Source organism: Poeciliopsis prolifica, unplaced genomic scaffold, assembly GCF_027474105.1.
Source record: "Poeciliopsis prolifica strain line A6 unplaced genomic scaffold, Auburn_PproV2 SCAFFOLD013, whole genome shotgun sequence".
Taxonomy (NCBI): Eukaryota; Metazoa; Chordata; class Actinopteri; order Cyprinodontiformes; family Poeciliidae; genus Poeciliopsis; species Poeciliopsis prolifica.
The window spans coordinates 3,701,163-3,716,270 of NW_026562388.1; the positions used below are offsets into that span (position 1 = coordinate 3,701,163).

The 15,108-nt window shown below is 40.6% G+C and overlaps 1 protein-coding gene across 3 annotated transcripts in view; it reads right to left on the reverse strand.

Annotated features, from left to right (window-relative positions):
• crlf1a (cytokine receptor-like factor 1a) overlaps positions 1 to 14,985 on the reverse strand; it is a 34,404-nt gene extending 19,419 nt beyond the window's left edge. For 2 of the 3 annotated variants that reach the window (XM_055038427.1, XM_055038429.1), the window contains exon 1: positions 2,437 to 2,931. In XM_055038427.1, the coding sequence (XP_054894402.1) occupies positions 2,437 to 2,509 (73 nt within the window). In that variant the 5' untranslated portion in view covers positions 2,510 to 2,931. Of the gene's footprint in view, positions 1 to 2,436; positions 2,932 to 14,946 lie in introns of those variants that run through there. The other variant, XM_055038430.1, reaches the window with a different exon arrangement.
• Between the last annotated feature and the right edge of the window lie 123 nt (positions 14,986 to 15,108).

Sequence of the window (15,108 nt, forward strand, 5' to 3'; positions counted from 1 at the left end):
GTCCGTAAAGCCCCCATGCTGGCCATGTGCTAAACGAATTATGGCCTGACTTGTTGAAATCCGGCCTCCCTGGAGGGGAGGCCCTCTCCCCGCCTGGGATACAAGCAACGCAACTGCAGCAGGAGAACATCAATAATCTGGGCTGTCAGACAGACAAAATGGCATTTGTCCCCATACCTCACCTCCCAAATGTATCCACAAATCAAACGGAGCGCAGTCAAGAAGGGTCCCAAGTAGGCCTGGGAGGATTAATTTAAGAAGTCGTTTCGAAAGTTGCGACCTCTACAGCTCTAAAGTGTTCAGCTGAATGGTTTAAAGCATTTTTTTTTTGAATGGGACATTAAGAGAAACTGCCTGGGTGAGGAGAGTTTTCTCCATATCGTTGGAGCCTCGAGCCTAGAGCAGCCTGTTGCTGCAAACTGTTGGTCAGCTGGCTGAAAGGAGGATGCTGTGACATCCTGGCTTTATGGAGAAAAAAGCGCAAAGTGTTGTGGTGTGGCAGCTGAACGTGCATCAAAATCAAAATTCTAATGAACGTCAAATATGACTGATTTACTGTAGGTTATGATGAATATTTGGAGATGGACCTGCTGCCTTGATATGTCACTATGAGTTATTTTATCTACCGGGTCAGTATTGAATCTTTACTGTTTTTCCCTCAGGTCAATTTAGTTCTGTCAATGTAAAACTCATTGAAATAATCCGAATGCGTCAATGATAAGTAGATACAACTTAATAGTTTTGGACAAAATAGTAAAAAAAAAAAAAAAAGTTGTTTAAAAACAATTCTGATCTATTTTGATATGAAAAAAAAATCACTTTGAAGCTTTCCAGCAATTAGTCTACAGATGTATTTTTATGACTTAGGAGAGCGTTATTTATGCATTTATTATCATTTTCATTCAACCAAGAAGTTAATTTCTAATAGTAAATGAGATAAACATTTCTGGAAAAAAAAGTGTAAAAGGAAGATCGGTTTTAAAATATATATATAATAATCTGTTTCTATTTACATTTTGTAAAAAAAAAAAAAGGACTTCAACAATCATTTATACCCTTCTTATTCACTATCACACCAGTTGAACTCGTCTTATAGCTGCAGCTTTTTGCATGCCTCCACTTGAAATAAGATACATTTCAGGTCAGAAGGCCTTGTCCTGATCACCCTTGTCTTTGCCTCTCCATCACCTTCAAATCGAAACCCCGGCTGAGACACACCAAAATACTAATATCATTTCCAGGCAGAAGGAACAGGTTGGTAAGGTTCCAGCATTGCATCCAGGCGCTCGGGTGTTTGCTGGGATTGCAGGAAAGCCAACTACACAATGGGAGCCATTTTCGGCTGGCGCTACGCGTCCATCCAGGAGGAGCGAATGCTGCAAGTCGATGACCCGATGCAGTCGGCTGGCCGGGTTTCCTTACACAGAAAACGTTTTCAACTTGAACAAACACTGAACTGAACTTGATGCAGTGACTTCAGATTGTACGTGTCATTCGACTGAATTGACCTTTTCTTGAAAAACGCCTTGAGATGACATGTTATGTTTTGGTCCAGTGATAAACCGCCGTGAATTCAATTAAAACGTCTGCATCTCTGCCTGCGGGATGTCAGAGATGCCCGACATCCTCACTGGAAGATGGGTAAGTTTTCATCTGCTGCACATCTTTTATTGAGAAAGGCCTGCAATTAGTTCCAAACTTTAAAATCTATAGATTCCCAATAGGGATTCATCTTCATCTTATTTGTCAGAACATAAACTGGTAGAGTGTCCTAATACTTTTCTTGTGTTCAGAATACCTTAGATCTGCAATATATGTACTAATAAAGCAAATTAGAATTTTTTTTAAGAGAAAAAAAAGAAAGGAAAAAAAAACTTTGGATTTTTTAAAAAACGTTTATTAATGTTGAAAAAAAACTGAGATTCCTCATTTGCCATTAAAAATTGCTGATATTTTGTCCCACTGTTGTTGTTTTTTTGGGTTTTTTTTTTTTTGCTTACTGTCTTTTATCAATCATGCTTATATATCATACAAGAATCACTGTTATTATTATAATAACTTGTGAAGAGAAACAGTTTATTATCGCTAAAATGTGGAGTCTTATCTGAAAGCGCGCCTCTTGTACGATCACATATATACATTTGACTTTTCCACGTCAGTTCAATGCAGCTGAAATCCCAATGTTTACTGGCTTCAACATGTGATGTAATAGCGCCGTGATCCAGTTCTGCAACAGGTTTGGCTCTCGGGACCCACAGTCTCCCCCGCGGTGCCGCTTTCGAGCCCAGATCTGCTGCCCGCACTTTGGACCCGAGCGGATCCGGGTGAAGCGGCCCCGACAGAGAGAGAGAGCCCAAGCCGAAAGCCCACCCGCCTCCCCTCCCCTGCTGCAGGAGCGGAACTTTGCGCATCGGTGGACATCTGTGCGCAACTTACGTGTGGACAGGGACAGCACGCCGGGAGAGCGCAGCGTGAGGAAAATCAAGCAGAATCCCAAGGCGGCTTTCATTATGCGGGGTTGTGTTTTTCCTGTCCCCCCGCCTCTCCAGAACTCCAAGCGGTATTCCCGAAGCGATCCCGTCTCCTCCTGTTGTTGTGGTGTCGCCTTCTGCTTCTTCTTCTTCTTCTTCGTCTACTTCTTCTGCTTTTTTTCTCTCTCTCTTTTCTTTCCCGAGCCTCCACACAGATTCCACCCAGCGCAGGGAGTCGGAGGGGAAACGCAGCAATGAAAAATCAAATCCGGACTGTATTAAGGAGTCAAGCCTCCGGCGTGAGGGAGAGTCTTCAGCGCTTCAGCTGAAACGAAGCGTGACCCGGTGGGGAAAGTTCTCCGAGGAGCCAGAACCGAACCCGACCCTGCGCTGGAAAGAGTGAAAGCTGCACGTCCCGTTTGCAGTGTTTTTCCTTCTTAATGCTTCCTGCAGCTACATCACACCGCCCTCCCCTTTCTCTCTCTCTCTCTCTCTCTCTCTCTCTCTCTCTCTCTCTCTCTCTCTCTCTCACGGTCATCAGTCATTCCCTCGCTCTTCCCGTCCCTCTCCCTGCCCTTTTTTTTCCAGCCTCTCCTCCTCCTCCTCCTCTTCCTCTTCCTCTCCCCCCAGCAGTTCAGTGATGGGTAGGAGTCAGAACCATTCACTTTCACTGAATCGCTTTGTGATAGTTTCCCAGCCACTGGTCTCTCTCTCTCTCTCTCTCTCTCTCTCTCTCTCTCTCTCTCTCTCTCTCTCTGAGAAACAGTTTCTTCCCCACAGCCGTCAGAGCCATTACTCCCTGCCGCCCTCTCCCACACATATCATAACCTCACATACACCCCCCACCACCACACACCCATATTGTTCTGCACTTGCACTGTCACATCATCTGCATTTTACCATAATTGGACCTGCTGCTTCTTCTTCTTTGGTGTGGTTGAGTGCCTTTAGTTAATTTTAGTGGTATATATTATTATTATTTGTGTGTTTGTTTATTTAATATTGTATATATTTGACTTTTTGCACGGGAGTTGCAATAGAAATTTCGTTGAATCCTGTTCAATGACAATAAAAATGCTATTCTATTCTATTCTATTCTCTCTCTCTCTTTCTCTCTCTCTCTGCTCCACACGTTTTCACAATAGGAGTTCTGTTGAGTCACGTTTAACAGGAAAATTGCCTAATTAAAGAGTCGCCTTTGATTACATTTGGTCTGAAACTCAAATCACTTAAAACTCAAGTTTCTAACAAATTCAGTCTCTAAATGACTGAACTGGGTTGTTCTGTATGATCACATGCAACAAGAAATGTGCATATGCGCACAAGGAGTGGGTGCCAGAATTATTTATGTGTTTATTGCAACTTGCAAGTGAAAATATGATCAATAACAGAGGTTTAGAGTTAGGGCTAATGTATATGCATACCCCTCAGAAAGTTTCTCCTTGCACGCCGGGCGTAGAGTGATTTGAGAATAATATGTGCTGCCAATCAGATTGTTCCTCTTTCTGCTTCTTCATCCCCTGATGCGATTGAAACCATCAAACCAATTATGATTACATTCAGGAAACTTAAATATATCCTCTCTGGCAACACAAAGTAGGTCAAAAGGTCTTCAAAATCAACACATCAGGCGCCGATCTACAAAAAAAAAAAAATTGTGGGAACAAATGAGAAACACTGACATCTACCACTCTGGAAAGGATTATGAAGCCATTTTAAGGCAGTGGGAGTCGGTAGACCGCAGCACCATAAATCTGCTCTCTACCAGAAAATACTGACGTAGAAGAATGTTCAGTCTGTGTGAGACCTGAAGTTCAAACACACTTGGGCCGTGCAGCAGGATGAGGATCCGCAGCACATCAGCAAATCCTCCACCTCCGAAGCGACTCAATAATTCTACAAAGAAGAGATCGACTTCTCCACAGCGATTCGAAAAAAAAACTCAGTGGTGATTTTCAAAAAGTCATCCATATGGAGGAATCACTTTTACACTGAAGGGCCAGATTGGTTTGGTTTGCCGCTTCCTCTTTTACAATCACTCACTTTTTTTCAATAAACCAGAATACTCGTTCCAGTGGGACGTTTTGTCAAATCAAAAGTACCTCTTCAAAGTAACAAAAATAATAATAATTAAACATGCTTTTCACTAATCCCACTTTTGTGTTATCTTAAAATCTTTTTGTTGGTCTGATGTAATATTCTAATCTTTAATCAGCCTTTATTAACAGAAATAAAGGCTTGAAAACATCAGTTTAATCTATGCAATATGTTTCACTTCTTGAAATAGAAGAGCTGTACTTTTTTATGTTTACCTATTTATATCAATAGGTAAATAAGTAGTGGAGTGAGTTTGACTGCAACAGAGCAAAAAAAATAAAAATAAAAAAATCAGTGGTTGCACATTCATGTTAACGTACAAGAATTTTGCAACCTTATCTCTACATTTACACTACTTTTCATTTTGTTTTTTCAAAATCAAAATCAATTGGAAAGTGGTCATAACCTGAGAACTTTAAAAGAAAATTTTAAGCTTTGAAATACTTCTGCAAAGCACTTCATTCAGGTTTCAGAGTCACTTATAACTATGTCAGTTTTGGACAATTCCCTTTGAAACTTTTAGCCAAGCTGGTAAATTCCTCGGTTTGACTGTGATGTGAAATATTGGACTTTTGCTCAGGGGGAAGAGCAATGCGGAGAGAAGCATCCTTGTTTTTCCATCAGATAATACTTGGTGATAAAAATCTTAACAAAACCAGACAACTTTTGTTTTCACAGAGGAAACTTTGTTTTCCACATCAGAATGTTTTTTGGTTGTTTTTTTTTATGTTAGGTCAAAGGAAACCTGTCTGGATCGCTGTGGGAGTCCTGGGCCGACCAGCCAGCACAGCAGGGGAGAGGAAGCACAGTCATGTCACGTCACACTACCATTGAGAAATCCACGTTTCTGCCCCAGACTGAGTCTGGACAACAGAAGCTCCCTTCATGTTCTTCGTCCGGTTGGAATGCTGTGACTAATATTTGACTAATGTACAAGTTTGGACAAACTCTAATTAGTCCTGGTCATCGTCTGTCGGAGAAAGGCAGCCGTGACTCAGCGGGAGTCCAGGGCAATGTGTTCGGACTCACAGTCGTGGTGACCTTTAGGTCCCTGACCACAATGTCCCCGTTTCTCCTCGCTCAATGGACGCTCTTGTCGGGGGAGCAGTTCCCACTCGCGTCCGGCTGTTGCTTTACAGTAAATGTGAAAGGATTTATGAGACGCCGCTATGGCTCTTTTGTCGCTTTCCCGTAATTTCCCTCTTTCTTCCGGTTCCTGATGCCATACAAAGAACAGAGGACTCATGATGAGCATTTGTTCCCATCTCAGGCCAGTGTGTCCCTGTGCTCGTTTATGCCTCAAATTGAAAAAAAAAAAAAAAAACATCTCTCCAAAAAAGAAAATCCCACTTTTTGGTTCGGAAACAGTATCACTTAAAAGCATTTACACACCTAAGACAAGTTGCATACAACTGAGGTATACATTTGCTTATTTTGAAACCCCAACATTGGCATCTGACCTCCTTTTGCTTTAATTTAATTTGGAGGTTATATCTGGAGATCAAAGCTGACAAACTGGGTTAAAAGCACAAAAAGACAAAATTAATAAAAAAACGGGCCAAGAAGAATGTTATAACAGTCGAAAGAAGCCATTGAAAGTTCATATTTGGACAAGTTTTCTTGTCGAATGAAATCAAGTTTTAATTTCTGATGCGGCTCACATCGTGTGTGGCAGAAATGCAGATTTTTATCCTCACATGCTATCGCCACAGTGGCATGTGTGAGGCCTGGTGGTGGCAGCATTATGGTGTGTGTGTGGAAAAATGTTTGTTGGTAAAATAAGGCAAAAACTCAGAGTGACGTTTGTGAAGAGTGTGTGTTGTGGGACGCTAACACTGTGAAACATGGTAGTGGCAGCATTGTGCTGTGAGGTGTTGTCTCAGTTGCATGCCATGCAATACTTTCTTTTTCCTACTTTGTGTTGTTCTGCGACGTCGAGTGCTGAGAAACGTAGCCGTGCGGTTGCTTCGTGACAGCAGAAATATCAAAGGGGTGTGAATACTTTTTTCACATTCGCATTGCAGATGGAAAAATGAATAAATAAAAACAAACAAAAAAAAACCTATCCGATGTTTCAAACGCATTGAAATGTTCAAAAATAACCGGCAGAGTGCTACATTAAATACCACGGCAGGAAGTCCTTAATTCAAAACATCACACGGGGAGCGGTGGACAAAGTGTTGAGAGGAATAAGTGGTGGAGTCAGACAGCGAGAGCTGAATCTCGATGATGAAGCCTTCTCTGGTGTAATGAAAGTCATGTGAGGACAGTGAATCTCTCAGTCAGTTCTCTGGATAGACGGCATGTCGAGCGCAGCCTGGCTGCAAACCACGTGTCTGAGATGCAGGCGCCCTGCGGAGAGCTGATGAGTCCTCTGCTCAATCCCTGCTCTTTGCGGTTTGTTCTCTACGCCTGTCACCGAAGGGAAAATGTGTGTATTTCTCTCTATTTGGCCGTTTGCTGCAGAAGTATGGCATCATGGGAGATGCTGCTTCTGAGAAGAGGCTTCTTCTAAAGCCACCTGCTGACGATACAAACGTAAGGCGGCGTTTTTATGAAATAAACACAAAATCGGCACCCTTCTGTGGAAATTTGTAACCTTATTTCAAATTAGAAAATCTTTTTCTGGACCCCAGATTTGTCAGTTCAGAGGTGAACTGATTTCTTTAAAGAGCCTTACAAAAGCACTCATATAACAATATCACGTTATAAAAACAAACTCAATGTATTTCAATTTGATTAAGCGGAAACACAAAATAGTCATTAATTCACTTATTTCTGATAAAAATATAAAGTTTGTTGTCTTTTTTTTTTTTTTTTTTTTTTTTACAATAACATGCAAACTGGGGAAACACAGCAGACAGGTCAAGGAAAAATCCAGAGACAAAACTTGAACACAACGGTGAGTTCAAGTCCTCAAGTGAAAAATAATTGCATAATCTACAAAAAAAAAAAAAAAATACAATATTTAAAACAAACAAAGCGATCAGACGTTTATATGAAACTTGTCTGTGAGTGAGTGTTCATTCAAGAAATTAAACGTAAGAATTAAACGTAAATGTCTGCGCTTTGGAGCTAAAGGACCATGAATGTTTTTTTTTAAATGCACACTGGCAAAGAAAAATCTTAGTGGTACGTAAAAGACAAATATGTTGCACCTAACATTTTACAGGTCAAGAAGATTTGGAGATTTGAACTTGTCAGTGAAAGTCTCACCACAAAAAATACAAGCATGCCCTATAGCAGACTAAATCTGTACAATTGTCAGAAACTATTTCTAGGGCTGCATTTTGCCCAGTCCAGTGCTACATCCCATCTCAATGAACTATCTGAGTCCAAAGGCACAGCACATATTTCAGGTTTTGATCGATAAAAGACTTTGAAACTAATGTAACTCTTCCGTCTGGTTCACGATTCACATTTTGTGTTGGTTTGTCACATGAAATTCTTATAAAATGCATTAAAATTGTTTTAATTGCAACAAAACTTAGACAAGCACAAATTCTTTTGTAAGGTATCCCACCGAAATAGAAGACATGTTGCAGTCAAGAGTGCGTTTCTTTTTTGTTTTTTTAAAAAAGGTTCCAGAATATATGACTTTAAAAAAAACACACACACACAAAAGCGTAAATATTAGTAAATACGACTTTAGCACATAAAGTCCAAAACACACGAAGCTTCTCTCTTCATCCACATATGAGAAACATTAAAGACACAACGAGAGAAACAAATGAGGAGCTTCTCATTAGCTATCGTCATCACTTGATGAAGCAATGATGGAGTGTTTTGATCTATGTTTACAGACGGCCCCGAGCGAGACTAGATGTAGCGGAGAGAAGCGGCGGCTTGACAGAAATGAAAGCAGCTTCCTCTGGTTTTCTGTAAGCTTTACGTTTTCATTACTCCTTCGTCTCTTTGCCACCCAGCTCTGCGGGGACAGATGGCCTGGACGATGTTGGAAGGAAGTTTGTGACAGTTTCACCAGCCCTAGCGGCCGCTGAAGGCAGATCAGTTTGGGTTTTTGTTCTTCTCATAAGAAAATCCACTGTGGAACATGACGCGATTGTCTTAAGCTACAAATTACTAAAAAAATATTAAAAAAACATGTTAAAGTACATGAAATTCAACATGTTTAAGCAGTTAATTCAATGTTAATGTCCATTTTCACAAAGGTGATGTTATTTACAGACAGACCAGTCTCACTGGTTATAAAATTTCGCTCACACCCAAAACATACATTATACCTTCCTGAGAGTGCTTAAATATAACATTCAAAAAGAATAACATTGACTGAAAGATTTGTATAAAATGACGCAGAAGGGATAAATCACATTTTTGCCAATCAAAAAAGACATAACTCTTATTCCTTCTGTAAATAAACACAATATTTGTTTTTGGTCACCAGTCGATCTCAGAGCTACTAACAATCGCACAGATCAAACAGCCCTGGCTGGACTCTTACTATTGAGAGAACCCGACTAACCTCACAATCATGCGTTTGGGATTGTTGGAGGACCCTGGAGTAGCTGCTCTCCTCACACATCCACAAGGATAACATGGGTGTCAGGTTTAGAACAAATATGAAAGATCTGATGAAACTGCTGGCTGAAGCTAGTCAGACTGTCCGGAGTCCGGTACCAGCCTGGGGCTGAAACGCCCCTCGGACTCAAAGAGAAGATCCAGTGGGTTATTCTGTCCTGCTGCTGCGGGTTTCCAGTGTCAGAGGAAGCCAAGTAGGTCCAGAGCGTCACCGAGCCACCGCCATGCTTCACTGTACACATGGCGTTCCTTTCAGCACGTATTCTTTATTGCAGCTTACTGCTCCAATGCTTCAAGATGAGCAGTGATGGATACCTTGGAGTTTAGGCATTGAGTCCATCTGCATTGCATGTGGAAACTGAAACCAAGTGTTTCTGAACTTTTTTTGCAGTCATTTGATTATTTTTGACCACCTGCTTCCTGGGGAATTTGGTGAAGGCACTGAGAGCTTCTTCTTTCAGCGTAACCACTGTTCATTTAACTTTACATTTGCAAACTATTCTTCAAACTGCAGCTCAAGAGCAGTTAAGGACTTTTGCTATTTGTATTTACTCGTTTGTCCAAAGCAGTGACATCTTCTCTTAACTTTTTGGACGGTTCTCTTGACGTGCAGTGAAACATTATCCCATTATAAAGTAATTTTGAGTTTGCAGAAGTCATTAAAAATGGGATGCAGTTTTGAATTAGGATGCAACTTTTGTAATGTTCCATCGAAGTTGCCTTTTCCAACCTGCTTATGGCAGACAATTTCAAATGTGTCAAACTATTCGACTGAAAAATTTTATGGGAAACTGAATCTAAATAATAATAATAATAATAAAAAGCCCAGCTGACTTGCAAAAATGTTCTGGGTTTGTAAAGTTAAAAAGTTTCAATTTAAAGTTGGTTCGCGCTACGAAAGGTACCAAGACAAATGGGAGACTTTGAAGAGGCCTGGATGTGGAAAAGGGTGGAGAGGCAGAAACGTGGGAGAAAGCAGTGAAAGGTTATTAGACAGGCGAACGCTAAAGCAGGCAGTCCCCGAGGCTCAGACGTTTGAGCCGAGAGACTAGGGGCAGAAAGCGAGAGACTAAGGAGAGACAGACAGAAAGAGCGAAAGAAAGAGGGAGGGAGTAATCAAGGAGAATCAAGACGTTTCCTCTGCAGTACCCACAGGCCTCAGCTGAGCCCCAGCTCCACAATCCTCGCTGATTGAAGGGAAGGGTTTGTTTGAAGAGGAGGTCAAGACCATCAGTACCTTGTTAAGGGAAAGTCGTGTCCAGAGGAATGAAGAGGGCCGACTCCTTCCTGAGGAATTCATAGGGGGATAGATAGTGTGTATATGTGCGAGTTTGTCCTATGTGCAAGAGAAAGCACTGAGGTTTTTTTCAGTGTGTGTGTGAGAGAGAGAGAGAGAGAGAGAAGGCGCATGGCTTGCTTGCGCGCCTCCAATCATTAAAAAGAAGCTGCAGACAGGAGGAGGAATTAGACGGGGTTTTTTTTTTTTTTTTGATGGACCCATCGACCCCCTCCTCACATACTTTCTAAAGCCAGGATAGCTGCGCTGGCATTTGCTGCAATAATGCATGACAGATGTACATCAACCATGCTCTTACTCTATCTATCTTTTAGTCTGCGTTTCTCCCTCTATCCTTTGTTTTCAGCCCCGTCTCATCTGGACCCAATGTCCTGTTTTTTTTTGTTTTCGTTTTTTTTTTTCTGTGATGAGCATCAATGGATCAGTAGAATTAAGAAAAATAAATAAAATAAATCACCAAATGAAGATTGTGATCTTCATCAATACATGCTCCAGCCTGTTAATCTCTAACAGGCATGGTGGCCTTTGTGTCATCACGGTGACAATGCAACGACCTTCTACTCACAAAAAATAATATAAAATAAATGATTCATGAAACAGTGGAGAAAATAAATACGTAAATTAGAGCTGAAAATTCATTTTCTGAACTATTTGTTAACTAATTTAGTAACTGATTAATCGTGAACTGGAGAATACAGACACTAAAGAAGAACAATATACAGTCAGAGCAGTAATTATGCCAAAACTGTTGAAAATACGTATACTATAGATAAGTAATCGATTAAATATATTTATTACGAGTGATTCGAGCTCTTGTGATCCTGTTTCATCATAGAGTTGTGAGATTTGTCTGTTTTTACGTGATCGTTCCCACGTTTCCTCGTGACTCCCTCTTGGGCCAGCAGAGGGCAGCACATTCCCACAGAATGAGAGGATTGTGCTGCTCGTGTGTGAGGCACGCTGGAGTGGAAGCAGGAAGACCAGATCTGATCTCTGTCCCTTTCTTTGCGTACTTGACAGAAGTGAATAGTGCTGTGTCACTGTGCAGTTGCACTTTGCCCTTCCTTTCCTGCAGTAGAACAAATTTGATACGATTTCCTGGTGTAAATTAGACACAAATAGTCAACAAATTGAGAAGAAAGTACATGCACAACAAAAAAATAAAAAAACAAAACAGGAAACACTTGTTGGTTTGAAAAGTAGTTGAGAGAGTTGCATAAAACTGAGAGTGTGTCTGTTTTTGTTTGTGCCGACTCTCTTACTCCCTTATCTGTCCTTGAAATTGTGAACGTCAACACATTTCTATTGGGTTCGTTTTGCACTCGCATGCTTCCTCGATAATAATAAAGAGCACAGTTGCTGTGTCACTGTTGAACAACACCCCATCAGCTCATCAGTCACATTGTTGCATGTGTGTTTTGTTGTTGGCCTTATTCACGTGTTGTATTTCTCTCCTTGCTCTGTAAATCTGAAACCTGCCAAGTCAGCAAGATGTCTGACCGTTCAAGTCTGCCAGGCCCAGGAAAATATGCACCAAAGATATTTAGGAGGACACCGATACATTCCCTGCACCACACCTTCAGTTGTTTGGTGACTGCAGCCAGGCTGATTTGTGAGAGGTGGATCATAACTGAGGTGTTTATAGGAAAGCACCAGAGTTACTGTCAGGGAGCTGTCACAAGTTAAATCAACATGGAATAGTTACATATATAAACAACAAGAGAAGACCTTGTCCCACTACACGCCAAAGAACAGTCCAAACTGCGATAATGGTGGATCACTTCAGTAGGAACACACAGCCTTGTAAGCTGCATTAAAGAGGACACGATAAGATGAAAAGCTTTCTATCTCAACGCACAGATAAGTTACAACTTATCCTGCTATCTTATCTGGAAAGGATTTTATTTCTGTCTGCCTGCCTGACTCATATGGTGGGGCTCGGTGAGGAGGAAGATCCCGGGCTTTGTTAAAGGCGAAACCAATTAGCCGGTAAGTTTGTTCTGAGTAATAATGTGTGTTTCTATTTGTTCAGCTGTAATCCTTCTGAATATCATCAACATGCGTCTTTTTTCCCCACTTCCTCCACAAACAGCTGTTAAAAGGATGAGTTGCTGTGAGAAAGGACCAACTTGCGAAATTTAAATTCAGCTCGACATGCGTTGTTCTCTTCAGGATAAAACATTAAATAACGAAGCCTCTATGTGTTGACAATAAGTGGAGATATTTTTAATTTGCAGACAGGGCTCAGTTCAAAACAGTTTTATTTTTAGCATAATAAATGCTGAGCATCTCAGCTGATTACCGTTTTAGAATAGTTTTACTGGAAATCAGAGTACTTCTTATCACAAGTTAATATGCAGGGCAGGTACTTCTGTTTAAGAGTGTTTTAAAAGAGAACTATTTTTACAGATGATCATCTGAACTGGCAAAAAAACAACATTAGATTAGGAGATCCTCTTGGTTGTCTCTGGATTACATACATTTAACTTTAAAAACATCCTGATACTTTGGTGGGAAGTAAATATTTTCTGGTCTTATGATTGTTCGTGGGAGCAAAATCTGATTGAACCTGTATGTTTATTTTTTTTCCATTCTGAGACACGAAGCAAGACCCACTTCTAAAGTTGCACGACTATGCAGTTTGCCTGTACTGAAATTAGGCATTTACGAATTTAATGGTAAATGGACTAAACTTATCTAGTATTTTTCCAATCATGTCGACCATTCAGACACACATTTAACCGCTCATACACAGGTCAGTAGGTTTGGGGTTACGTTTCTTGCCCTGGGCCACATTGACATGAGGAAGCTGAACTCGAACTTACAACCTTCTGACCACAAGCCATCTCTACCCAGTTGCCTCAAATCGATAAATGTTCTAAATTGCGTTCAAATCACATTGCATTGACCAAACACGACTGCTAAATATTACAACAAATGCTTCATATCCACAAAATTTCACCCGTTGTGCTGAGGGTGAGATGAGAATAAGCGGGAGGGAGAGGAACGTGTGTCACGCGTGTTCAAAGCAAACATGAAGGAGCTGGTTAGCAATTGCAATACAAGTCTTCTGCAATAGACACCTTTTTTTTCCATTTTAGTTCATTTCAGTCTATTTCTGTAGCACAGTGTTACGACAAATATCATCTAGAGGCACTATATGAAAAATGTAGTCAAATTTATATGTAGAAATATGCAGTCAGCTCATCCCAATCATAAGAGATTAAAAGTCAGTTTTGATCAAATCCATTATTTTGCATAAAACCGCTCTCTAGTAGAACCAATGAAACATTACCTTGAACACAGTGTTTATACCATTAAGATCTTTGAGAGTGGAGCAAGGATTTGCTTTTTTACCAGAGCAATAACTCCAAAGAGCGACAATAAGCATGTTCATGTGTTAAAACGGACAAGTCAAAGTAAATCCAATTGGGAATTTATGGTGAGCCTTGAATGTTGTTCCTTCAAACCCGACTGATCTTGTGCAACTCAGGAAAAAGGATGAGCAAGATTTTTCTCAGCCTTAGGGAAAGTGCGTCTGGTGCTGAAAGCATTTAGTTTGTTACTTCTGCAACTCACAAAATTCCTACATTTCTTACTATGTCATGCAAGGTCATTCATACATTCATACAAGAAAATCACTCTGGAGAAGCGGCAATCAATGGGCCATTGCTGCTGTGCAGTTTACACAACAGTTCTTACTTCTTTCCTCCAAGAAGTATGTTAAGACATTTGAATGAGTTACCGCCGACAGCTTGAAAATCAACATTTCTATACAGATGAAGCTCAAAAAGTTGTTGAAGTAAACATCTTCACTGGCGCTTAAATAGTCCATCACAGTGACGATTAATTGCAACTGACTGTAAGTTCGTTGCAATAGAAAATTTAATGATGCCAAACAAAATATGTTCCCAGCTGCTAATAGTTTCTTCTTTTTTTTCTTTTTCTTGAGCCTTTTTGCAAACTCCTTTATGCACTATATCTAAGAAGATGCTCAAGCCTCGTCTGTAATTTGCATTTTGCAGGTCGGGTTTGTTTGAACCTAGGTGTCTGAATGTACAGCCAAACAATTTAGACTTGCCCTGGCAAGTTTCACTGGTACTTCAAAGTTTGTTATGTCCCCTTAAATCATTGATTAAATCCATCATTAAAAAAAAAAACTATGATTACACAGGAAGCACTATGTTTTTACTTTTTAAGCTTGATTCATCACTATCAACTATTCCTGTTTTCCCAATTTATGTGTTAACTATTCCACTTTTATCACGTTGCAACAAATTTCACTGCAGTTTATTGGACCATATTAGTGCGAAGCAACAGGGTGCGTTTAATTTACATGAGTATTGTAATGTTTGTAGTTATTCATCTTAATATTCTGTTGCATTTTATGTTTCCAAAAGAGTTCCCTGTCTGGAAAAGTAAGTCATGATGCATCACTGGAGGAGAATGAATATCTCAAACAGTCGTATCCAAAGCTTAATCTTCCTGTTTTGAATTTCCTGCTGGATAAAACGTGGGAAAATGAGTGTAATATGGACGTACCCTCCCCCCTTTGCGTGATCCGCTTTTGCCAGCCGTGGAGCTGTTACCAGTGGCCAAGTCTTCAGTGTGCGGAGTTCAGTTTCAGTTTGAGGGCCGCTGCCCCGCTCTGTTTACCTGCTGCTGGCTGTGAAAAGTTGCACAGTCATGGAGGTGTAGAAATGT